Here is a 27,589-nt window from a genome sequence, read left to right as displayed (position 1 = left end):
TAAACCACTGTTTGGGCGCACGGCAGGGCTTGGAAGGGAAGGAGCGCCATTTGACTTTTTGAATGAAAAATTGGCTCCACTCTTTAGCGGACACCATGTCACGTTTGGAGAGACCCTCTGTACCTAAACATTGGCGCTCCCCCACAAGTGACCCCATTTTGGAAACTAGACCCCCCAAGGAACTTATCTAGATGCCTAGTGAGCACTTTAAACCCTCAGGTGCTTCACAAATTGATCTGTAAAAATGAAAAAGTACTCTTTTTTTTTCACAAAAAAATTCTTTTCGCCTCAATTTTTTCATTTTCACATGGGCAATAGGATAAAATGGATCCTAAAATTTGTTGGGCAATTTCTCCCGAGTACGCCGATACCTCATATGTGGGGGTAAACCACTGTTTGGGCACCCGGCAGGGCTCGGAAGGGAAGGCGCGCCATTTGACTTTTTGAATGGAAAATTAGCTCCAATTGTTAGCGGACACCATGTCGCGTTGGGAGAGCCCCTGTGTGCCTAAACATTGGAGCTCCCCCACAAGTGACCCCATTTTGGAAACTAGACCCCCCAAGGAACTTATCTAGATGCATATTGAGCACTTTAAACCCCCAGGTGCTTCACAGAAGTTTATAACGCAGAGCCATGAAAAAAAAAAAAAATTATTTTCTCAAAAATGATCTTTTAGCCTGCAATTTTTTATTTTCCCAAGGGTAACAGGAGAAATTTGACCCCAAAAGTTGTTGTCCAGTTTCTCCTGAGTACGCTGATACCCCATATGTGGGGGTAAACCACTGTTTGGGCACATGCCGGGGCTCGGAAGTGAAGTAGTGACGTTTTGAAATGCAGACTTTGATGGAATGCTCTGTGGGCATCACGTTGCGTTTACAGATACCCTGATGTGGCTTAACAGTAGAAACCCCCCACAAGTGACCCCATTTTGGAAACTAGACCCCGAAAGGAACTTATCTAGATGTGTGGTGAGCACTTTGAACCCCCAAGTGCTTCACAGAAGTTTATAATGCAGAGCCGTGAAAATAAAAAATCATTTTTCTTTCCTCAAAAATGATGTTTTAGCAAGCATTTTTTTATTTTCACAAGGGTAACAGGAGAAATTGGACCCCAGTAATTGTTGCGCAGTTTATCCTGAGTATGCTGGTACCCCATATGTGGGGGTAAACCACTGTTTGGGCACACGTCGGGGCTCGGAATTGAGGGAGCACCATTTGACTTTTTGAATACGAGATTGGCTGGAATCAATGGTGGCGCCATGTTGCGTTTGGAGACCCCTGATGTGCCTAAACAGTGGAAACCCCTCAATTCTACCTCCAACACGAACCCCCCCCCCACACACCCCTAACCCTAATCCCAACTGTAGCCATAACCCTAATCACAACCCTAACCCAAACACACCCGTAACCACAACCCTAACCCCAACACACCCCTAACCACAACCCTAATTCCAACCCTATGTGCCCACGTTGCGGATTTGTGTGAGATTTTTCAGCATCATTTTTGAAAAATCCGCGGGTAAAAGGCACTGCGTTTTACCTGCGGATTTTCTGCGGATTTCCAGTGTTTTTTGTGCGGATTTCACCTGCGGATTCCTACTGAGGAACAGGTGTAAAACGCTGCGGAATCCGCACAAAGAATTGACATCCTGCGGAAAATACAACGCAGCGTTTCCGCGCGGTATTTTCCGCACCATGGGCACAGCGGATTTGGTTTTCCATAGGTTTACATGGTACTGTAAACCTGATGGAACACTGCTGCCAATCCGCAGCGGCCAATCCGCTGCGGATCCGCAGCCAAATCCGCACCGTGTGCACATAGCCTAATTCTAAAGGTATGTGCACACACTGCGGAAAACGCTGCGAATCCGCAGCAGTTTCCCATGAGTTTACAGTTCAATGTAAGCCTATGGGAAACAAAAATCGCTGTACACTTCTTTGTGCGGATTCCGCAGCGGTTTTCCAACTGCTCAAATAGAAAATCGCAGTTGTAAAACCGCAGTGAAATGCGCAGAAAAAACGCGGTAAATCCGCCACGGTTTAGCACTGCGGATTTATCAAATCCGCAGCGGAAAAATCCGCAGAGGACCAGAATACGTGTGCACATACCGAAGCCCTAACCCTAACCCTAGCCCTGACCCTAGCCCTACCCCTAACCCTACCCTTAACCCTACCCCTAACCCTACCCCTAGCCCTAACCCTAACCAGGGAGAAGACGGACGGACCCCGGCAGGATCGGTAAGTATGATGGGGTGGGGGGGAGCAAGGGGGGATGGATCGGAGCATGGGAGGGGTGGAACGGAGCACAGGGGGGTGGAACGGAGCACGGGGGGGTGGAACGGAGCACGGGGGGGTGGATCGGAGTGCAGGGGGGGCGGGGTGATTGGAGCACGGGGAGGGTGATTGGAGCACGGGGGTGAGCGGACAAGAGCACGGGGGGAGCGGAGCACAGGACGGAGGGGAGCCGGAGCAGTGTGCCGGACAGATCTGGGGGCGATCGGTGGGGTGGGGGCACATTAGTGTTTCCAGCCATGGCCGATGATATTGCAGCATCGGCCATGGCTGGATTGTAATATTTCACCAGTTATAATAGGTGAAATATTACAAATCGCTCTGATTGGCTGTTGAAAGTGAAACTGCCAATCAGAGCGATCGTAGCCACGGGGGGGTGAAGCCACACCCCCTGGGCTAAACTACCCCTCCCCCTGTCCCTGCAGATCGGGTGAAATGGGAGTTAACCCTTTCACCCGATCTGCAGGGACGCGATCTTTCCATGACGCCACATAGGCGTCATGGGTCGGATTGGCACCGACTTTCATGACGCCTACGTGGCGTCATGGGTCGGGAAGGGGTTAATAAACTTCCTTTTACCTGGTGGTCTTTCATCCAACCAATGCATCACAATAAGCTTCCTCGCAGCATGCAACAATCTCGCAATAGTCAACCTTCCACATTCATCCGTAGCAATATCATCCATACAGCCCAGAAGGCAAGTCTGCGGGTTTTGCACCACACTTACCCCAGTCACCTCTTGAATCAACTTAAGCACCTTCACCCAAAAGGGTTGGAGGCGAGCACACGACCACATCATATGTAGCAAATCCGCATCTTCCTCACCGCACCTTGGGCATTTTGAGTCGCCTCTCAGTCCTGCCTTCATCATCCATACCAGGGTCCTGTACACCCTATAAACCAGGTATAACCTCGACACCCTCTTAGCCTCACTCAAGGAAGCCCTGAGGATGCAACAACTCAGCAGACGCCATGCCTGGGTAATCCATCCAACCGCCCCACACATTTTCAAATTTTGTATTCTGACCTCTCTTGATGTATATATTCCTTTCCATAAGGACAATAAAATTTATTTTGTTAATAAACTTCTTTTTTTACCTGGTGGTCTTTCATCCAACCAATGCATCACAATAAACTTCATCGCAGCATGCAACAATCTCTAGTGCAGCACAGATTCATCTCAACTAAAAGCAGAGATCCTTAGATCAGGAACAGACATTTTATAATTACCCAAATTGTTATGGAAAAAAAAAAAAAGAGGGAGAGAGACCTCAGAATGGAAAATCTGCATGATTTCAATGGAAAATGCTTGGAAAACCAGATTCGGAGGCCGGATTCAATATTTCACATCTCCATTTCACACGTTTTTGGCCGGTTTCGTCACACTGCTTTTTTGGCCGGATAAAAAAAACTTTCATCTGGACTTTTTCTCCGTCCGCTGGAAACGACTATTTGGACGGATCCAGAAAAACTGGATGAAACGTGAGGCCATCAGGCGCAATCCGGCGCTAATACTCGTGTCTCCCCTTTTCCTCATAGTTTGTAAGCTTGCGAGCAGGGCCCTCACTCCTCCTGGTATCTGTATTGAACTATATTTCTGTTATGCTGTAATGTCTATTGTCTGTACAATTCCCGTCTATAATTTGTAAAGCACTGCGGAACATGTTGGCGCTATATAAATAAAAATTAATATTATTATTATTATTATAATACAAGTCTATGGGAAAAAAACAGATCCGGCGTAAAAAAAAAATCGGATCCGTTTTTTTCAAAACTTGCTGGATTGTGCCTGAAACAAAAAACCTGATCTGTGAAAGTAGCCTTAGATAAAAAAGAACCTAGACATGTTTGGTGTCTATGAACTTGTAATAACCTGGAGAATCATAATGCAGGTCAGTTTTAGCATTTAGTGAGCCTAGCAAAAAAGACAAACAAAAAACATGTGTGGGATTGAACTTTTTTTGCAATTTCACCGCACTTGGAATTTGTTTCCCGTTTTCTGTTACAGGACATGTGTAATGGTATCGTTACAAAGTACAACTCGTCCCGCAAAAAATAAGCCCCCACATGGCCATATTGACAGAAAAATAAAAAAGTTACGGCTCTGGAAGGAAGGGGAGCGAAAAATGAAACTGCAAAATCGAAAAAAGCTCTGGGGGTTGAGGGGCTAAGTTAAGAATTGACCACATTTTTTGCTTCAATTTTTTTTCCCTCCTCTAAAACCTAGGTGCGTCTTATAGTCCGAAAAATATGATATATATTTTAGGAGTTTGTCAGTCTATTTTATGCCATCACCACCAAAATGGACAGAGACTGTGTGACTAATTACTGTGTACAGCACCAGCTGCTCTTTTATACAGCACCTAGTTGGTTCATTTCTGTAGACATTCTCTGACCAATCTGCCCTAACAAGAAAGTTCATGGTTTTTCAAAAGGATTCTAGGTGACATAATCTTTAAAGCAAAATTGAAACGCATTACATGTATTTTGAAAAAGAAAATGCAAGTTGGTCATAATAAAATCGGCCGGGCAAAATTGTCAGCACCCCCAACTTAATATTTAGTTGCACACCCTTTGGAATAAATAAATTCAATCAATTGCTTCCTTTAACCAACAAGCTTCGTACACCTCTCAATGGGAATTTTGGAGCACTTTCCAGTAATTTTCTAGAATAAAAACTTCATCTTATGTATAGACCAAAAGCTTGGATACACATTTTCATATAAAGATTTTTCTGTATTTTCATGACTATGAAAATTGTAAATTCACACTGAAGGCATCAAAACTATGAATTAACACATGTGGAATTATTTACTGAACAAAAAAGTGTGAAACAACTGAAAATGTCTTAAATTCTAGGTTCTTCAAAGTAGCCACCTTTTGCTTTGATGACTGCTTTGCACACTCTTGGCATTCTCTTGATGAGCTTCAAGAGGTAGTCACCGGAAATGGTTTTCACTTCACAGGTGTGCCCTGTCAGGTTTAATAAGTGGGATTTCTTGCCTTACCATCAGTTGTGTTGTGCAGATGTCTGGTGGATACACAGCTGATAGTCCTACTGAATAGACTGTTAGAATTTGTATTATGGTAAGAAAAAAGCAGCAAAGTACAGAAAAACGAGTCGCCATCATTACTTTAAGAAATGAAGGTCAGTCAGTCCGAAAAATTGGGAAAACTTTGAAAGTGTCCCCAAGTGCAGTGGCAAAAACCATCAAGCGCTACAAAGAAACTGGCTCATATGTGGACCGCCCCAGGAAAGGAAGACCAAGAGTCACCTCTGCTTCTGAGGATAAGTTTATCCAAGTCCCCAGCCTCAGAAATCGCAGGTTAACAACAGCTCAGATTAGAGACCAGGTCAATGCCACACAGTTCTAGCAGCAGACACATCTCTACAACAACTGTTAAGAGGAGACTTTGTGCAGCAGGCCTTCATGGTAAAATAGCTGCTAGGAAACCACTGCTAAGGACAGGCAACACGCAGAAGAGACTTGTTTGGGTTAAAGAACACAAGGAATGGACATTAGACCAGTGGAAATCTGTGCTTTGGTCTGATGAGTCCAAATTTGAGATCTTTGGTTCCAACCACCGTGTCTTTGTGCGACGCAGAAAAGGTGAACGGATGGACTCTACATGCCTGGTTCCCACCGTGAAGCATGGTGGAGGAGGTGTGATGGTGAGGGGGTGCTTTGCTGGTGACATTGTTGGGGATTTATTCAAAACTAGATGGTAGCCCGATTCTAACGCATTGGGTATTCTAGAATATGTATGCGTAGTGTATAGCACAGCCCAAGTAGTATATTGCACAGCCCACGCAGTACATTGCGTAGCTCACGCAGTACAATGCGCAGCCCACGCAGTACAATGCGCAGCCCACGCAGTACAATGCGCAGCCCACGCAGTACAATGCGCAGCCCACGCAGTACAATGCGCAGCCCACGCAGTACATTGCGCAGCCCACGCAGTACATTGCGCAGCCCACGTTGTATATTGCGCAGCCCACTTTTATTGCACAGCCCACGCAGTATATTGCACAGCCCACGCAGTCTATAGCAATGTGGGCACCATATCCCTGTTAAAAAAAAAAAAAAAAAAAGAAAATAAAAAATTGTTATATACTCACCCTCTGTTGGCCCCCCGGATCGAAGCGGTTACCGATGCTCCTCGCGCGCTCTGGTCTGAAGAGTGCATTGCGGTCTCGCGAGATGATGACGTAGCACGCACGTCATCATCTCGCGAGCCCGCAATGCATGGAGCGGTCACCGGGGCGTCGCGAGGAGTGTCGGTAACTGCTTCGATCCGGGGGCCAACGGAGGGTGAGTAACTATTTTTTATTTTATTTTTTTATTATTTTTAACATTAGATCTTTTTACTATTCATGCTGCATAGGCAGCATGAATAGTAAAAAGTTGGTCACACAGGGTTAATAGCAGCGTTAACCGAGTGCGTTACACCGCGGTCAATGCTGCCATTAACCCTGTGTGAGCGCTGACTGGAGGGGAGTATGCGTGTGCCGGGCACTGACTGCGGGGAGGAAGGAGTGGCCATTTTCTTCCGGACTGTGCCCATCGCTGATTGGTCGTGGCTGTTTTGCCACGACCAATCAGCGACTTGGATTTCCATGACAGACAGAGGCCGCGACCAATGAATATCCGTGACGGAAAGACAGAAAGACAGACAGACGGAAGTGACCCTTAGACAATTATATAGTAGATTGAAGGCATACTGAACCAGCATGGCTATCACAGCATCTTGCAGCGGCATGCTATTCCATCCGGTTTGTGTTTAGTTGGACCATCATTTATTTTTCAACCGGACAATGACCCCAAAGACCTGACCTGAACCCAGTCGAGATGGTTTGGGGTGAGCTGGACCGCAGAGTGAAGGCAAAAGGGCCAACAAGTGCTAAGCATCTCTGGGAACTCCTTCAAGATTTTTGGAAGACCATTCCCGATGACTACCTTTTGAAGCTCATCAAGAGAATGCCAAGAGTGTGGAAAGCAGTCATCAAAGCAAAAGGTGGCTACTTTGAAGAACCTAGAATGAATATAAGACATATTTTTAGTTGTTTCACACTTTTTTTGTTAAGTATATAATTCCACATGTGTTAATTCATAGTTTTGATGCCTTCAGTGTGAATGTACAATTTTCATAGTCATGAAAATACAGAAAAATCTTTAAATGAGAAGGTATCCGAACTTTTGGTCTGTACTGTATGTGTGTGTGTATATATCTACTATATAAACTTCTAATTTTGTCTTTAATGGAAATCCCGCGTCGCTTGTTGGTCGTGCCAGCCGCCGCCCGCGACCAATCAGCAACAGGCGCAATCTGGCCGTAGTTCCGTCACGTTTACTGAATAAGTTCTGTCAGTCAAAGTGTGTATATATATATATATATATATATATATATATATATATATATATATATATATATATATACATTCATACATACATGCATACATACATACATACATACACGCGCGCGCACACACACACACATTTATATATATATATATATGTATGCATGTGTGTGTATGTGTATATATATATATATATATATATATATATATATATATATATATATATATATATATATATATATATATATATATATATTGTCCTGTATTTTAATCCCAAATCTGATTTTGACACAATTTAGCAAAAAAAAAAAAAAAGGGCGCAAATGTGCAACCCTTATTTAGACCTTAATCACTTTAATATACAATCCACTACTAACTCATCTAGTGACATAAGTCTTTCCATTTATTTCTGATATTTTGTATAAATATTCTTATATCTGAAAGCTTAAAGGCATGGAGTGGTAGAAATTTTGTAGCTGACACATTAGGACACATTCTACATTCTTTTTGACTTTTTGGTGAAACTTATCGTATCATTTTTTTTTTCTTTATTTCAAACCTTATAATTGTTTTGACTTTGTTGTATTCTTAGTAGAAGAAGCTAGTACTACTACTTATCATTACCCCTCTGCTGGGGAGAACTATTCCCATGACTGTGAATCCACAATGACCTCTACTGCAAAATATTTTACCGACAGCATTTGCATCTCCTTTTTATCTTGAACATCACGACTGTAGAAACATTACGTAAGTGTAACCAAAGCTGTTATTGTCTGCAGATCACTTGCTGAGAACGGCTTCCAGCGCCAGAACCGCATCTTCCTTACCGAGGGTCCCGACTATGGACAGTACCAAATCTATTGCTGGTAAAGCCACGAAACTTGCTTTCTCTTTATCAATCAACGTCAAAATCAAAAATAGATTTGAAAAAACCCAAATACACAACTAGAAATGGAGACGGTGTACAGGATACCAGTAGATGGCATAATAGCTGTCACTTTGCACGTCGTATTTTAGCATTCAGGTTTTTTTTTACATTTACTCTGTTCTTTTGTTTTTCTACTTCCTGGCCTGATATTGAAAACAATATTGGGGAGGAAGTGTCTGACCTGAACTTCCATACTGATTTCCTGTCCCTTTCCTCGGCTTGTCTGGGAGCCCTTGTGGTGCTGATTACCATGTAAAGCAGGCACATTAATGAAGTACGCTATATGATATCACTATTATTCCTGAAAGTAAATATCTTGCTATCTGCTAATGTTGGTGCATTTTGTGCCTTGATAAAAATGAAATATATCTGCATGTTTGTCAGCTGTCACACTGGAAGTTGGAAGAAATCTCCAGATGCCCACTTAGTATCATATCTAACCCTGAAAGCTATTTCCTACTGATATTTTTTTTTTTTCTTTAGTAGCTATTTCTGTTCTTTCAGTGTCACGCCGCAGCAGTGAGGAACTGAAACGAGACATCACTGTGCCAGATGGGGGTTCTCCTTCTCCTTTGATGTCAATGACCTCATCTTCACCACAACTTTCTCTTACTTCATCCTCTCCCACTGCTTCTGTTACACCAACTGCTCGAAGCCGCATCAGGTATAATAAATCGACCTTCGTATTCTCGCATCCTGTAGATGTGTGTACATATGTCCTCTGAAGTTAATTGGTGCATTATTTTGTCTAATTTCCATTTGCACCATGCTTGCTATAGTCTGTGTAAATCTTCTAAGTTACTGCTGCAGGTTAGAATAAACTCAATTTTTTTTTAATTTACTTGTTTATTGATTTTTGGGGGACAGGACTGCACTTTTTATTTGGGAGCATTAAATATTAGAAATGAGTATGTTTTATTGTGTATTCTCAATAAGGTACTATTGATAAGAAAATAATTAAATAATGAAAGTGCTTTAGGTCATTTTCATTGCAGCAATTTTCTACTACTGCCTAAAATTTGCAGCAAATCCACAAGTTGAATATATATATTTTTTGGGATCAGATTTTTCCCCATGCTTTGCACTGGGTAAAATGTGCTTCCACTCTTGAAGAAATCCACAATTGAGCATCATTTTGGATTTATCTGCGCAGATTTTGTTTTTCAAAAACTATGTTTGATTTTGTAACACTCTTTTCGCATGCATTGGACTGTACAATGCAAACCTGCAACAATTACTCCCCATTGGAACGTGGCTTAAAGTGTGCATTCACCTTTTGAACACTATTTTACAGGTTTATATATTAAATATCGACATAAAAAACGTCAGTAAATGTGCAAATACATTGACTTTACTTCTTTTGTACTGACCCTGAGTTACAGCCTGTATTATAGACCCGAGATGCATTCACAATTGCTATTGGAAACAGTCGACAGAAACTCCCTTAACAGGTTAGATGAGCTTCTAAAATGCAATACTCTGTGCTCCGCTGTGTTCTGGGCAAGTTAGCTTTTTCTGCATCAGATTCCTATACAGTACCTGGTGCTGAATACTACACGTCCCAGAATGCAAATCATTAGCGCACATTCTATACAGACTGTGGGGTATCAACTAAATGAACTTTTCTTTGCTTCTTGTTTTTGCATTCCGCTTATTTTCATTTCCGCTTCTTATTTTCTTCTCTTTATTGTATCGTCTCATGTTTTACAATTACTGTTTGCATCGTATATAGGGAGGAAAGGAAGGACCCCTTGTCAGCCCTTGCCAGGGAATATGGTGGTTCCAAGAGGAATGCTTTGCTGAAATGGTGCCAGAAGAAAACTGAAGGATACCCGGTAAGTATGGTGGGATGGTTGAGTGAAGACTGACTCCCTTTCATACATATCACCTTGCATATCAGCCGTGTTGGCACTGCATGGGTTATTATGTAAATATGGCTTTGACCCTGAACAAGCGTAGGCAGATTGTTAGGTTGGGTAATTAGGTCCTGGGTTATTAAGCAGCACTTTTTCTCCTGGGAGCGGATGAAGGATAGTTACCGGGATACATGTTGCTCCATCTGTCCAGAACAAGGAAGGAATTAGCAAATGCTCTTTAAATACACAGATGTCGATTGGATGACTGTTACTTTATCCTTTCCATAACATAAACAGTAGTTTTAGGGTGGCACAATTTTTGGGTGGCGTATTATTCCTTGGATCGCAAGTGTGCTCAGTCGCTGTATCCCGATGTCCCATTTTCAAATAACTTTGCTAATCTAGATGTTTAATCAACTTCATGGAATATGTTGGAATTTAGCCATGTATACTTGGTTGGCACGAACATCCTAATTTCATGGCATATTTTTAAGCTGTCAAATTGACCACAGTGATTTTGCTGTAAGGCCGGATTCACATGTCGCTGAAACACGGGCTGACTAGGAATACTTGGGTCTCCTGACCTTACCTAACTATATCATAAATCCTTGAGAGGGGTAGGAGACCATTTGGACGAGATGGGTAGTCCGATACAAACACAGTCTGTGTGGAAATCGACATTCAGCTGTGGATTTGCTGCGGTGATTTTTTTTTTTCCCCCCTCTTTGCACTGCAACTAGCAAACTTGGCAAATCCACATCAAAATGGATTTTGTGATGACTTTGGACTTTGCTGCTGTTGCTTTTTCAGCAGGAAAATATTGCACATATAGCCTTTACCCTTGCAATCTCAGTAACCAGTGGAAGGAGACTTGTTAAACTTTTTACTTGACAATCTTTTAAACCTAAAGTGACAACATACATACAGTAACATAGTATTGGTCCCTTTAGACTCGAGGAATTTTATCTTTTCTAGATTATTTTTTTTTGTTGCCAGTTGAAACACTTTTTTGTGTGTTTGTGACGTGGCTAGATTAATGAGCTATAACATGAACAGCCATATTGTTGGTGTAAAGGTCACGTGACTTCCTAGCTTTTTCCTGTGTAGCCGTGTGGGCACTGCGCTGGGGTTGAAACATTTACAAGGCACTTAATTCTGTCTGTATTCTGGTCTATTTTCTCACAGTAAATGATTATCTTGTGATGGTCTAGATCTTTCCTGCAGCGTAAACCAGCGATTGTCTTGTGAAAACTAGAACAAGGTCTTTCCTTTTGTGTCCCAGAATATTTGCACAAATCTGTTCCTGTCGATTTTTCCTTTGCAGCAGTTCACTCTTGCATATGTGCTAGTCAGTTCTTGTTAAACCTGCATTTGTTTAGATATTTTATGTGCTCCTTTTTATTATGTTGTGTAAATAGAGGTTATCTTATATTAACCTTGTTAGTGCATGGTACTATGTGATTTTTCCAGAAGTCATAGGACCAGCGCAGTTATGATTTTCTTACAAACTAGGAAAAGCAATAATATGTTGATGGTATAGCAAATAATACATGGTACATCTATCCAGATATGGACATTTAAAGGACCATTTTTAGTCTCTGAAAATGTTTAACCTATCCACTGAATAGATGCTAATTAAATCCATGTGGCTACCTGTGGGGACCAGTACCTATTACCAGAATTGGAGATTTCTGTATTGTATTCGCCCCTGGTTCTCGCCTGGCCACAAGTAGTCGCTGCATTGAGCAGCTGTTTATGTACGGGTCCTGTTGCTCCATTTATTGTCTGCCCCAACAATCATAGCGGTTTGCTGACAATCTGATAAATTGACCTATTGGCACACCCTCAAAGTTTTTGAAAATGGTTAATAATAAGGCCCTAGAAACTGCTATAGGATATGATTTGATATAAATTGCCTATCCTTAGGATTAAATATAAATATTGGATGTGTGGGGCCCTGACACCCAGCAACCCGTCTTGCGGTGGACTGGAGTGCACAGTGTACAGAGCCAGAACCGCACAGCTCTATGCACGCTGTAGCAGCCATTCTCTGGTTCCACAGCTGAGCTCCTTCTAAAGAGTATGGGAGCTGTGCTGCCGTACCGGAGGACAGCCTTTATACATGTACAGAGCCTTGGTAGTTCGGTTCTCCGCACCTTGTATTTGGCCATTGCAGCAACCTGCAGACAGCTGATTAATAGTTATGTCAGACCGACACCAATCTGCGTGAGGGAACCAATGTCCTAGAAACCCCCTTTAAAGAAACAAAATGTATTTTTATGCACGTTAGGTTGCTCTTCTATTAGAATCTCCCTAACTTTCTTGCTCTTTTAAATGGGTTTTCCACTCTGGTAAAATGTATTTTCAACTTTCACCTAAGGAGTTATGGGTGTGTGAACACAGATAATTGTCTGTCTGTGTCTCTTCCTTATGTAGCTTACTAAATCTGATGATGATCCTTGGAATTTTTCCACACAAAGTTTGAGAAAAGTTTATCTGTTCCCTATTATCTTGCTTTCTAGTTGTCGTTCGATATTCTCCCATCGTAGGTCAGATAAGATCTATTCAGAATGGCAAATACAACATTGGGATTTACCAAAAGTGTGAGCAATGTCTATTAAATCTTATGAATCTTTCCATCAGTAGCATGACTTTGGGATCCACCATAATGGAGAATATCGTAAGGTACCGTCACATTTAGCGACGCTGCAGCGATATAGACAACGATGCCGATGGCTGCAGTGTCGCTGTTTAGGTCGTTGTGTGGTCGCTGGAGAGCTGTCACACACAGCTCTCCAGCGACCAACGATGCCGAAGTCCCCAGGTAAACAGGGTAAACATCGGGTTACTAAGCGCAGGGCTGCGCTTAGTAACCCGATGTTTACCCTGGTTACCATTGTAAAAGTTAAAAAAAAAACAAACAGTACATACTTACATTCCGATGTCTGTCACGTCCCCCGGCGTCAGCTTCCCTGCACTTTGTCAGCGCCGGCCGGCCGTAAAGCAGAGCACAGCGGTGACGTCACCGCTGTGCTCTGCTTTACGGCCGGCCGGCGCTGACACAGTTAGTGCGGGAAGCTGACGCCGGGGGATGTGACAGACATCGGAATGTAAGTATGTACTGTTTGTTTTTTTTAACTTTTACAATGGTAACCAGGGTAAACATCGGGTTACTAAGTGCGGCCCTGCGCTTAGTAACCCGATATTTACCCTGGTTACCAGTGAACACATTGCTGGATCGGCGTCACACATGCCGATCCAGCGATGACAGCGGGTGATCAGCGACCAAAAAAAAGGTCCTGATCATTCCCAGCGACCAACGATCTCCCAGCAGGGGCCTGATTGTTGGTCGCTGTCACACATAACGATTTCGTTAACGATATCGTTGCTACATCACAAAAAGCAACGATATCGTTAACAAAATCGTTATGTGTGAAGGTACCTTTAGAGGTTTAGGTTCCTAGACTCCTAACCAAGCTGGGCCTTAATGTGGCCACCTACAACTTATTGTCGAATGGATGTAGCATGCCATGCTATTAGCTATCAGCGTGAATACAGGTTACAGCTCATGAGAAAATCTAAACTTTACCTTTTCTATACACTGTAATTAAAAAGAAGCCTGTAGGAACAAAGCATTCGTGCATAGACTCCAGCAGGAGAGTTGTAAATCTAGACTCAGATTTGTAAAAATGCAAATGACAAATCCTTTGTAATTATATCACATGGAAGCTTGTTCTGAAAATCCTTGATCTCAAGAGGTTGGAGACTATTAGTAAAACCTGAATTTCTGCACCTTCTGTGTCCTCGGATCTGCTGGTTAATCAGACGCTCAGGCTGGACTCCACGATTAAGCAGGTCATAGCTATTGTGTGTGTCTGCGCGCCTCAGCACGTACAGCTGTTCTACAGTCAGGAAATGAATTCTTTATTATTATTGGTATTATTTTAGTTTCTTCCCAGAAATGAATTTGACCCAAGGACAGGCGGGGGTAGAGAAGACATGGACAGCGGGAGGGAACTTCCTGCTCTAGTGAGAAGGAGATTCCTTTGTATTTCGACAATATACAGTATTACTATCTTTTCATGTAGCTTATATACGGTACTTATGCAAAAAAAAAAAAGTTAAATAAGTGGCGGATTCAGAGATCTTGACTTTCCTTTTTTTTTTTTTTTAAAGAAATTGGACTGAAAAAGTATGACATTTAGCAAAATCATCTTGCATGGCACTTAGTACTGTGACACAACAAGTATAACAGTTTTAAACAAGTATAATTACTCAATAAAGATAAGAGCCCTGCCCTTTCAAGTTTGCAGTATGAAGGGATGAGGACCAATATTTGGATGGATGAATGTATACATTTTTTACAGCATTGAAGCAGTAGTGCAAGGAAAGAGAGGTAATGGGATATGCCAGTAATTTGGTGTTCACAGTATTTCCAGCCTTCCAAAATGTGCTTTATTTGATCTCCTAATTTCTTTTCTTGTGTACACTGATGGAATAGCACAGCATATACCCGGGTTTTTTCTATAAACTGAACAATATGTTGCATATCCTTACGCAGTCTTTGTTTTGCAGAATATCGATATCACGAATTTCAGCAGCAGTTGGAATGATGGGCTTGCATTCTGCGCTTTACTGCACACCTATCTTCCTGCCCACATCCCATACCAAGAGCTGAGCAACCAAGACAAGGTAACTAGCTGACGCCTGTATTGGGGTTATAATCGTCCAAAAGAATACCACTCTGTCACCATTAAAAAAAAAAGTCATGACTCTCCAGACCATCTCTTGTTCATCATTCTTTTCCCTCACTTTATAGAGGAGAAATTTCACCCTGGCATTCCAAGCAGCTGAAAGTGTGGGCATCAAATCTACTCTGGTGAGCTCTGAAGACTTTGGTGAAAAGAATCTGTTGGTCATTTCCCATCATGATTTCATTATTTCATTTTCTTTTCCTAGGACATAAATGAAATGGTACGAACGGAGCGTCCGGACTGGCAGTGTCTCATGACTTATGTTACATCAATCTACAAATACTTTGAAACCTGAAATTGAATGTTGCTTATGTCGGTCAAGACCTCCTCTACCATCTGGAATGTCTTTGAGGAGTTGTCGCTGTAAGATTTGCCAATCATATGAAGAGTGGTAGAAGTGTCTTAACTCCCTAACATCTTACACAGTCTCACCGACATGCCAAACAGATCATGACGCACACATTCGTCTGTGAACTAAGGGTCATCTAATTTTCAGATTGTAGTATCTCAGGATGCAGCTTGTGCCAAGGCAGTGGAAGCAACAAGATGAATGCAGTGCGTTGTATCGTTTTTTTAAGTCTTGCTGATGCTCTCCTAGTGCCTTAGCAATGTGCGTCCTTACAGATGCTCTGACCACCATCAAGACACAAATGAAGTAATTCCAAGATGCATAGTAAAGGGATACACACTAAAGCACACACTGTGCAAACATCTTAACTGTTGCCTTTTGATACCTGATTGTCCCCTGTTCTTTGTGCCTATAACACTAGTGACAATACTTGCGAATGTTTAGCTACAAATCAGCTCTTGGCCTTTGGACATATGAGAGCTGATAATGACAAACTGTTTATTTGCTGTGTTCCTGCAGACTGACCACACTCGGGATATAGCTACTGAGATCTTTCCAGGCTATGTCTTGCACAAACCTCAGACTCCATATCCCATGTTTCTTTAAGAGACTTTGTTTAAGAAAATCTTCACAAGCCGCATACCAGGCTTGGTCCATGTTTCCTTCCGCAGGTGCTTTCCCGGGAGGGTTATATTCATATTCAGAATTTTTTTTTGTTTAGTGTTCTAGTATTAAAATGGATGCTTTTCATTCCAATGCACAATGAAATACTAGCATTCCCACAACTCTGGACAACTGCACACGCTTTATGTGGACTTAGCAGCATTTCAACATCCTGTAAAATGTAGATTTGCACTTCTTTTTTATATGAATCCTTGATCTTCTTGCATTGTTGAACGGTTCTGTTTTTACCATTACCATCTCTCTTTTTCAAAAGTCATTCCACTCGGCTCTTTGGATCAAGTTAAAGAATTCGTCAATGGCTTCCCAGTACAAATTTAAACTGGAAGAACATACAGCTTTGACTAAAAAGCTAACAGAGGATTCACAAGTTTTGGATAAAATGGCAGTGTTGCTTAATTTTTTAATTTTAGAATTCCATGTCTGCTCTGCCATAGCACTTTGTAGAATGTATGTATAAGCTATGCTAGCAAAACACAAATGTTTTTTTTTTTTTAAGTGGTTTTCCTCTATTAGCCAGAATAGAGAACTGCTTTACGCAGTGCACTACAAGGACATTAAACAATATGGACTAAATCTATGATTTATCCCCTATGTATAGCTCACTGATCAGTGGGGGTCTGACCACTGGGACCTTCATGAGCCCTATTCTCAGGATTGGTCGGGGTTCTGGAATTTGGACTACCAGGGATCAGTAAGCTATTCCCTACAATATCTTAATGTGATGCAAACTCTTGAATAACCTTTTATTACGAACGTCTCACAGATCACTTTAGGAATGATGGTCCAGAAAGCTTGACATATAGCATGTTTAGCTAGTATACATTCCCTGCCACTTTCAGTTACATACTTTGCAGCTATTTCTGAATGTTGTTTGCCAATTGGCTGTGAAGGTCAGATTATCTAATGGACTTTTCGCCTTCTGATTGCCAGCCTTAGGTATTTATATGAGGTCAGTTATATAGGGCATTCATTGTTAAATACCATAACTTAGGATCCTATAGGCATATTTTATAATGTACATTTTCCAGGTTAATTTATTTTATTTTGTTACTTCACACTTTTCTCACATGCACAATTGTAGAAAGTAAACGTTTTGCCAAAAAAAATTTTTGTGTATGTAAGTGCGAATCAGAATGAGTCTTTGTAACCATTTCTGTATATGACTTACATTCGTATTCTATGTTAAGTGCAAAGTATTTAAACAGAGACTGCCTTCATGATGAATACAAATTTCTTTGCAGCTCGTTGTTGCATTGATACTTAAGCTTTAATCACAACTGGGCAATAGAACCCTATTGAAGCAGTAACAATATAATATATATATTTCATCGTTTTTAGATTTCTCTCTGCAAGCAAGGTATTATTGGCATTGTTTTATTATTTTATTAATAACATAGCTATTACATATGATATATGTAAACATGCGTTGGCTTTGCGATGCAAAAGGGCATTTCCAAAATAAAGACGTAAAGCTTAATTTTCACGTGTCTACATGGTTATTGAGTCTGCCCAAGAGTTTCTAAAGATGGCTTCTCCTGCACGTTCAGGCTTCTTAGGCTGCTGTCACACTAGTAGTGTTTGGTCAGTATTTTACATCAGTATTTGTAAGCCAAAACCAGTAGTGGGTGATAAATACAGAAGTGGTGCACATGTTTCTATTATACTTTTCCTCTAATTGTTCCACTCCTGGTTTTGGCTTCCAAATACTGATGTAAAATACTGACCGCATACTGCTAGTGTGACGGCAGCCTTAGAGGTTGTGTATGTCTTGCCGAAAACTAGGGCGAATTAAAAAAAAAAAAAAAGTAGAGACTTGTGTTTTTTTAAGAAGGCATGCTTTAACCCTGCTGTTCTGTTCTTTTCCACTATACACTTGTACTGCTCTGGTCATTTTTGACCGGACCTAATAAAATGCTGTTTTAGCTACTTAAAATTTTTTGGGGGGAATACCTGTTGCATTATTATACTGTATGTGAGCATGGTTGGTCATTATAAAAAAAAAAAAATGTGTAAAAAAACTCAATTTTTTTATTTTGTGTTTATAAAGGTTACAAGGGCTTATTGAATTCTGCACATAAATTACAAATTTGAGCTTAACTAACTAAAACTACTACTACTATAACAACTATAACTAAAATTAACTATAATATAAAATTTAACTGCATGCAAACATTTTGAAAAAAAAAAATAGTAAAAATAATTTAAAAAAAAATCATTATTTTTTTCAGAAAATCTTCACATAATTCTATTGTTTACATTCAGGACAACAATAATACACATGTCTGCCTAGTCCATTATCATGTCCGGCTTTCTATCTTCTCGATTGCTTATTGCATCATCATTGTGCATTGTGCTCATAAGTATCACTTGTTTGTTTTTTTTGGAACATAAGAAACCACTGTTGTCTTGATTGAAATAAAACATGGAACTATGTACACCTCTTTTGCTGAGAATACCAAGCTAAGGCTTGTGTGCACAGAACTGTACTGAAAGCCAATGTTTTTTTTTTGTTTTTTTTTTTTACACTTGTACTGTTCCCGGTCAAAAATGACCGAATAGCATTTTAGCTAATTTTATGGTTTGTATGTGTAAATTTGCACCTAAATCAACTGTTTACTTCATAAACAATAGTAGATGCAATAATAAGTAGTCTCAAAAGAAATTATAACTCATTTGTTTTACTCATAAAATGGCTGAAATTACGGTACTTAAAATGCTATTCGGTCATTTTTGACCGGGAACAGTACAAGTGTAAAACAAAAGTGGCGCAAAAACTAAACAAAAAAAAGGACCCTTAGAAAGAACCCCTCAAATTAGGAAAATAGAAGTAACCACAAGTTTCAGAACTGCATACTGAATTGTTTAAAAAATATCAAAGTTCAAAAACGGTCATTTTTGACCAAACAGTAAAGCAGGGTTAAAAAAAAATTTTGAATTGAGTTGGTGGACTGATAGAAGGCTACCAATGACAAAACAGCTATCAAGAAGAAAATAAAGTGAAATAAATATTTTAATGGTCCTGAAGTTTTGACCAGAACTATCAAAATAACAGGATGTAAGCTTGATATGTAGATTTTACACCTTCCTTCACACAAGTTCTTGATGTGTTGAATAATGCCAAATAATGATTTGGCTCTGAAGAGACAATTTGTTTTCCTCCATATAAGTGGCCCTAGAGTTTCTATCCTCTTCCTCTGTGAAGAGTGTGTTTGCATATTTAAATTCTCAGAGGAACCTTGCATGGCCTATAAGGCTCCTTATGTTGTCTGGACATTCTGCAGGAGAAACGTTCCCTTTTTCAGAGGCCTCTAACTTAGCCAAATCAGACCTCCTGCTTTGCACTGAAGAGGGGCAAATACTCCAAAACATATGTCTACAAATGGATTGCCAGATTTGGCTTCTTTTCTAACGTCATGTGGCAAGTTTTGTTAAAGGGTCAATTTTGTCTTTTGAGACTTACCCTCAATAGGTGGCTCCAGAGTTCAGGTCCTCTTACTTTCTGATGAGGCAATTTGCATCTTACATACTTAAAATAGTTTGAAGTCAGTAGCATGGTAGCGGATTGCCATAAAGACGTGTTAGAACTAAATGCTTTTTAACACCAATAGATACAAGGACTCATAAAGACTATTTAATTTGATTAAAATTATAAATTATTTTAAGGTTCATCATTAGTGATGAGTGAGTATACTCGTTACTCGAGATTTCCCGAACACACTCGGGTGTCCTCCGAGTATTTTTTAGTACTCGGAGATTTAGTTTTCATCGCCGCAGCTGAATAATTTACATCTGTTAGCCAGCTTGATTACATGTGAGGATTCCCTAGCAACCAGGCAACCCCCACAAGTACTTATGCTGGCTAGCAGCTGTAAATCATTCAGCTGCTTCAACAAAAACTAAATCTCCGAGCACTTACAAATACCCCCGATCATGCTCGGGAAATCTCGGGCAACGAGTATACTCGCTCATCACTATCTAGCATACATACTATTAAAAAAGAAGTCCAGTATAGAAGACAACCAATGGTGAGGAAAAACACGCTAATTTATACATAAATGCAATTAATAACAGATAAGCATATAATAGTTCAATCATTGCAATAAAAAAGCTTAGGGTTAAGAAAAAGCAATTCAATCAAATAGTGGGGAATGAATGAGACAAATACAAATCAATCAAAAAATCCATTAAATCATACATAAGTTCCATCTCATATACTCATGTCATAAATACAGCGTTACAAATAGGTCATCTGAATTGCCCAGTCTATATCGTATTCATGAAAATAAGTAACTCATCCAAGGGAAGTCCCAAAAGTGGCTAATGTAACAAAGTCCTTACTGAAGATGAGAATATGTGCAAGTAGAATTGAATTCTACTCGAATTTTACAAAAATGTGCATTCAAAATTTTTTTGTGGTTCGCTTTGGCATGAATTTTGCAAAATAGTGACTGACATTTTTCTGAACCGTAAAGGGCAATCAAGAGGTTAAGAAATGATTACTTCTATTCACCTTACCACTCTACGGATCCTCTGCTCCTCGCTGTCACCTCTCCCGTCCTTGTCACATCTTCCGATTGCCGACGAAAGCACTGAAATCCTGGTTCTGCGCATGCTTACTCTGAGTCCTCCTGGGCCTCAGCAGAACCAGAAACTCTGGCCTATTGTGCGAGTTGGTGATGGTGAACTGTAACGAGAGTAGAACAAATGGCTCTGCTTGCCAATTCAAGTGGTTGTCTGGTGATTGACATCCCATTCACGCTGTAGGATTATCATGAAATGAGCATTCCTGATCATTGAGTAGTGTAAGTACATCTTTAGGCCTGAATCTCAAATGTTGCGGCTGAAGATGGAATTTTACATGGTGTTCTTAGTATTCAGGGTTGCCAGTAATATTATCCACTACTGTAGGTGTACCAAGTTTGAAGTATGATACCCAAGAAGACTCGAGGCTGTAAATTGCCACAAAAGAGGCCTGAGTAAAGGGTTTGACTGTTCAAACCAAGTACAGGTGCATGGAGCACCCTTGTAGTGGCCAAACATTTATGTGCACCTTCCCCCTTATTTTTCCTGTATTGCCACATCCCCACTCTTATTTGATAGATTTGGCTTTATAGAGTCAGAGTAAGGTTAAAATAGATGGTAAACAAGCAGATAGGAAGGTTCACTTGAATGTTTGGCCATGTCAAGGGTGCACGGAGCGCCTGTACTTGGTCTGAACAGTCAAACCCTTTACTCAGTCATTTTGTGCTGACAGTCCCTTTTAAAAGGATGCTGTCAGCATGGAATGAGTAAAATAAATTCTGTGCGAAGTCCCTTTTTACGTAAATTATAGTTTCAAGACTTAACATCTTTGCATCTCCTTTATTTCTACTGTAGATTTGTTCTGTATACCAGTTAAAGACCACAAAACACAAGGATCATTTTAAGGGAAGCATGCTGTGTTCTTGAGATCTTGTTAAAACATGTCTTCTTAAACACCCTAATTAAATGGTTGACTCAACTGAATATTATCAGGAAGTGAATGATCATGATCATCGCTTAGGCTACGTTCACACTAGCGTTATGCTAGTTTGCGTCGGGCGACGCAGCGGCGATGCATGCGTCATGCGCACCTATATTTAACATGGGGGACGCATGCGTTTTTGTTTGTTGCGTTGTGCGACGCATGCGTCTTTTTTGCCGCAAGCGTCGGACCAAGAAAACGCAACAAGTTGCATTTTTCTTGCGTCCAAATTTCGGCAAAAAATGACGCATGCGTCACAAAACGCAGCGTTTTTGCGTGTTTTGGTGCGTTTTTATTTACATTGTGCGTTGCGTCGCCGACGCAGCGGCGCACAACGCAAATGTGAACGTAGCCTTATAGTAAGCACAGGTTAGGCCTGGCGGATATAGTGGTGCACTACTTAAGGAGTAGCAAATTAAAGTACATTTCAGAAAAAGTGTGAAAAGTGTAATTCAGCATGTCTTAAACACTTGTCCCTTCCATAATATCTAGAGATGATTGGTGCTTTACAACATGGTACAGACAGCTTTTCAAGTAACTCGTTTCATGTGTCCTAGCGCTTCTTCAGGTGTCTACAGGAGCTTGAGGACACGTGAAACGGTTGTCATCAGTTACTCAGCATATTCTCTCTTCGTGTTGTAAAGTGCTAATTGTCTCTGCATATTAATATAGTGAAAAGTTTTTGTGGGTGAGTGCCTCCTTTTTTGGGGGGGGAACTTGTCATTCATCTTGATCCTACACTTGAATTGATATATAAAATGATATAAATTAAATTTACATATCGCATCCTATCTTCCTGCGCTTAATTCACTTTTCTCGTTTTTGACTTCTGGATTTTTATTTCTTGTAGACTTGCAAAATACAAGTATGGACAAAATGAAAGGAAGTGCCAACAGACTCAGATTAGGAACCATAACATGCCCAATTATGATTTTAAAGTCCTGCGATATGCAGGAATTGAAAAGATGACATTTCCTACATCTGTATTTCTGTGAAACTATGTTTTTAAAGTTGTTTTAAATTTGCACACAAAGATTACAGGGATGGATGTTACGTACGCACCCTATTATAGGAAAGTGGAAGTACGTCACTTCATAATTTGGAACGATAGAAGCACCTTGACAACGTGAAACTCCATCGTCCTGCATTACTTCCTTGCCCCTCTCCCTGCCTGCCGTTCTGAATTAAATAAAGAATATGTATTTTGGAGCATTTGGTGAATGCCATTTTCTCTTTGCCAAGTAGTATTCTGCCCAGGAGGAAGGAGTGCTGGCATTCACTGGGATGAGCCCTGGTCCAGGCTGAGAGGCAAATAGACCCAGGACCAGAGTGGATATACAGCCTCAAAAGGAAGCTGCAACTACAGTAGCTGTGCCAGCTTCGATGAATTAAATACGGGTCATGAACATTGGTCAGATTTGATCCAGGAATTGGTCTTTTGGGATTCCCACAACATTGTGGAGGACAATGATGTTGACCAAGAGGATGTGAACTGCTTTCCAAATCAATGGCAGTCTGTATTCAAATACTCAGTCCCAAGCAGACCAAATCCAGGAGTTGTTGAATGTGTTGGGAGCCTCAAACGGGGAGAGGACTTGTGTTATGGAACTTGTGTTATGGAATTAATTTTGGGAATTCCAGTTCCCCTACCACCAGCACTGGCCCTACCACCATGATGATCCACCACCAAGGAAATTATCTCTGCTACAGAGACCTGCCAGTATTTAACGAGTTCAACACAGAGGTTGAGGAACATCTGCAAAACTTCAAGCCACTGATGGTGATGCACCAGGTGCCCACAGCTGATTGGGCCAAATTCCTGTGGACTAGTTTGGTCAGGCGATAAGAGAAGTTGGAAATGTCTGCTATGCTGATGTTCACAAAGATGACATGAAGATTGTGGAGTTTATTTGCAAGGAAGACATGGAATATGCTTTGAAGAAACTGAATGATACAAAGTTTTGTTAACATGAAGAAGAAACCACATTTGTGTCTGTGCTAAAGAAATGCCGATGGACTGTCTTCGACAAATGGAGAAGGACGATTGAAAGACTATCATGTCTGGTAGCCCCGTCAACAGTGACCCTCTACGGGATCCAGCAATCTCTGGTGCTAATTAAGGAAGAGGAGGAATGTGACGACATAGCATTTATTCTTAATTATGCCAGTAGGTCAAGGGACATGAGCCATTGGTCATATGAGCCTATACATTGACTCTTGTATTTTGGTTTGTTGAATGCCTGCTGATTACCTGCAGTTTATTATTCTGCAAACGTTGGAGGACAAAATATGCAGGTTAATTGAACACTCAAACAATGAGGGATTACCTTCTCCCACCTTCCCCCAATTTTCTGGAAGAATGCTCTGAATAAGAGCTGTGGAGTATAAAAGGGGGATCTGCCTGTTTCCAGTGAAGACTATACAGGACAGCTTCCAAGGAACCGTGACACCAAATTGTGGAATACAGATCTGCTCCACTGCCCATCACTGATCCCACAAAGACGTTTGGAGAACGTTTGGGAAGTAATAGATACTCCCAGATATACCTTTCTGGCCACAAATAGATTTTCCATTGTTAAAAAATTCAAAGTACCGTAGCTTTTCTTAAGTATGAGGTTACAAGTGTACAGAAAGTGGGCTGTGTCCTTGCTAGTGTAATGCAACTGCCTCCTGCCACCCACATGTTATTGATTGACGTCTACAGCACTGACACATCAAGCGCTTAAGGGTGATGACAGGTGGCGTATGTTGGATGCACCAACCATGCACTGGTAACCTAATTTACCGAAAAATCAAAGTTGTCTTTTTCCTGGCCACAAACCCATTTGGAAGGTGTATTTGAGCTTGTTGTGTCCTACCTTAGCCCAGCAATGTAAGTAGCTTGTTGATCTTAAAGCTCCCTTTTCTGGCAATGTCTTTAACCGAGACCAGATCCATTCTTTGGTCTTAAACTAAGGCACCGACTCGAGCAGGGCTTTGCGTCGTGAAATGCTAAGCACTTACTGCAATATGGACACACATTTCATGTTATATCTGTCTTGCTGTTTTTCGCGTATGGTTGTAAGATGTTAATGAATTGCTTCTAGATGCCTACCTAATGTTTGCCTTTTTTAGTAATACTCCAGAATAATCATGTATTGCACACACTTGAGTCCTATAAATTGTTACCATCTGCTTGTATTTTAATGACCAAAAATGAAGATTTCTCTGAACAATGCAACTAATAACGATCCTGAACGTCTATCCCCGTAGATGGAGTAATATGAAGTGCATCATTTTCGGGTTGTTCACATGACTGTGCTGACGTGTGGCATACTTTACTAGTAAATGTCATTCATTCGGAAAATGACAATCAATGGAATATTTATTTGGAAGTGGAAGCAGTTTTAGATTATTCTGTAATGAATAACTTTTTGCAGTTCACAATATATAAAAAGTGGGGCTACATGGCAACTTTGTGATGCTACATTGAAACATAATGAAAGGGAGTGTGGTCGTGTTTGATCCACGAGTTATTGTAATAAGAAGAAATGTGATAGATCCATTCGTGCTGGTGCAGGATGGAGACTTTGACCTCATATCTGTAAAGGTCTGTCATTGAAGAGAACCTTGCTCTACACAGTGTTTGATTATTGGTGTTTTATCACTATTCCCAAGTCTTGAGTGTAAACTATCAAATGGCCTAAGGCTGCCTCTTAAAGGGAACCTGTCACCCCCAAAATCGATGGTGAGGTAAGCTCACCGTCATCAGGGGCTTATCTATGTCCAAATCCCATTTTGTGAGGGGGTCCGGACGCAAGCCCGGATAGGAGCCATGAATGTACAGAAAAGCCGCCGATGTTACCTGAAAGAGGAGAAACAGACATTAGGGGCGGTCCCGCTCCGGTGGGCATCTCAGGTCCGGTACAGCGCCTCCCATCTTCATTCCATGACGTCCTTTTCTTGTCTTCATGCCACAGCTCCAGCGCAGACGTACTTTGTCTGCCCTGTTGAGGCCAGAGCAAAGTACTTCAGTGCGCAGGCGCTGGACCTTTCCCGGCGATTGCACACTGCAGTACTTTGCTCTGCCCTCATCAGGGCAGACAATGCCTGCGCCGGAGCCGCGGCGTGAAGACCAGAAGAAGACGTCATGGAATGAAGATGGGAGGCGCCGGAGTGGACCTGAGATGCCCATTTGACCGGACCGCTGCGGGACCGCCCCTGGGTGAGTATAATCTACCTCTTTTTCAGCTCTTTCAGGTAACATCGGGGGCTTATCTACAGCATTCCAGAATGCTGTAGATAAGCCCCTGTTGATGGTGAGCTTACCTCATCATCGATTTTGGGGTGACAGGTTCCCTTTAATATGCATTTATTACATTTTATGACCCTTTATTGCCCTGTTCAATTTTATGGAGCTGTGCTAAGGGCACTTTCACATTGTGCTTTTCTGTACATTCATGGCTCCTGTCAGGGCTTGCGTCTGGACCCACTCACAAAATGGGATTTGGACATATGCGCCGATGAAGCCATAGACTATAATGGTGCCAGCAGAGCAAACGTGCAATCTGCCGTTCATCATTTTCAGATGTACACGTTTACTGGAGGCGGACACTCGGATGTAGTAGATTGCGTCTGGGCGTTAGCTTTCAGTAGGCCTAGATGCCCACAAATGATCCACGTTAGAGTGCACGTTCACGCTGTCGGCACCGTTATATCAGTTGCCTATAGCTGCTACTGCACAGGCGCCGGTGGCACCATCTTGGAGGACTTTTTTTTCTTTCAGGCGGCAAGATGGCGCTAGACAGCTGCTAATGCGCAGATGCGGCCGGCGCCATTTTCAAAAGTTTTTTTTTTTTTTTACGAATTAAAGGACAACATCAAATAACGAATTATATACACATTACATATGCAATCATGGTGCAGCACAGGTGCCACCTCCGGTGCCTACCTGTAGAAGGGGATTTTTTTTCAACATATATTAATTATGTAAACTAGGGGGCAGGTCACTGAGGGATTAGCGACTTGTCAGAAGCCATACACGTGAATAACTAATCAGAGCACCACATGAAGACCCACCTCCCTAGGCCACCCAGGGGCACGAACATATATTGAAAATAAAGATTACACAACAACCACAAGATGGATTTCATCAACCAAGGTATAATTGTAATCAGTATAATGGCACCGACCTGACATTGTGTGTAGGTTACTGTGCACAATCCTGCTGACAGGTTCCCTCTAACATAAGCCATTCCACACTCCCATCCTTGAGCTTGTAATGTGAACGCGGGGGGGGGGAACGATAATGTCATAACAGTTGGGGGTCTACTGATGATCCCCATGCCTGTCATTGCGATCCTACTGTGAAAGCCCGTGGCTGTTGTTCAAAGAAGATCATGATTTTCACTATACGTATTGGTGATAAAGACCTGCTATTTATAGTGTGAGGGAGGGCCTGGGCTGTAGTCATGGCCGAGGACTCCGGAGCATCTGTGCCCTGGCCTTCTGTCACATGAAAATAGTGTCCATTACTCTGTATACCTGTGGCTTCCCTTTGTGCGCCGTCAGGGTCCGCTCTGCTCTGCTGTAGGCTCCCTACAGACAGTTCTGCATAAATAGAGACACAGTCCATTTCAACTTTCAAATGAACAACTTTACTATTTTCTTTACGCTGCACATCCATATTCTTCACAGCATTTACAACAGGTTTTACATTGCACATTTCTTCTGCTTTCCCTGCACTTCTCGCTCTGTCTCACAGCACGTACACTGGTTGTACCATCTCACATGGTTCCTCAGCATCCTCCCCGTATAGCTCTGCTACGGTTAGACTTTTCCTAGTCTGTTTTGCACTAGAGATGATAATATCAGCCTCCGAAGTC

The 27,589-nt window shown here is 41.5% G+C and overlaps 1 protein-coding gene across 5 annotated transcripts in view; it reads left to right on the top strand.

Moving 5' to 3' along the window:
- The window catches only part of SPECC1L (sperm antigen with calponin homology and coiled-coil domains 1 like), a 126,976-nt gene extending 109,277 nt beyond the window's left edge, over positions 1-17,699 (top strand). For 3 of the 5 annotated variants that reach the window (XM_069757524.1, XM_069757532.1, XM_069757515.1), the window contains exons 11-17: positions 8,431-8,517; positions 9,084-9,243; positions 9,962-10,030; positions 10,312-10,414; positions 15,011-15,127; positions 15,255-15,314; positions 15,395-17,699. In XM_069757524.1, coding sequence (XP_069613625.1) covers positions 8,431-8,517; positions 9,084-9,243; positions 9,962-10,030; positions 10,312-10,414; positions 15,011-15,127; positions 15,255-15,314; positions 15,395-15,484 — 686 coding nt within the window. In that variant the 3' untranslated portion in view covers positions 15,485-17,699. The remainder of the gene's footprint in view (positions 1-8,430; positions 8,518-9,083; positions 9,244-9,961; positions 10,031-10,311; positions 10,415-15,010; positions 15,128-15,254; positions 15,315-15,394) is intronic. The other 2 variants (XM_069757549.1, XM_069757541.1) reach the window with 1 other exon arrangement.
- Positions 17,700-27,589: the final 9,890 nt, after the last annotated feature.

Source organism: Ranitomeya imitator, chromosome 1, assembly GCF_032444005.1.
Source record: "Ranitomeya imitator isolate aRanImi1 chromosome 1, aRanImi1.pri, whole genome shotgun sequence".
NCBI classification, from domain to species: Eukaryota; Metazoa; Chordata; class Amphibia; order Anura; family Dendrobatidae; genus Ranitomeya; species Ranitomeya imitator.
This window is presented reverse-complemented; position numbering and strand designations above follow the sequence as displayed.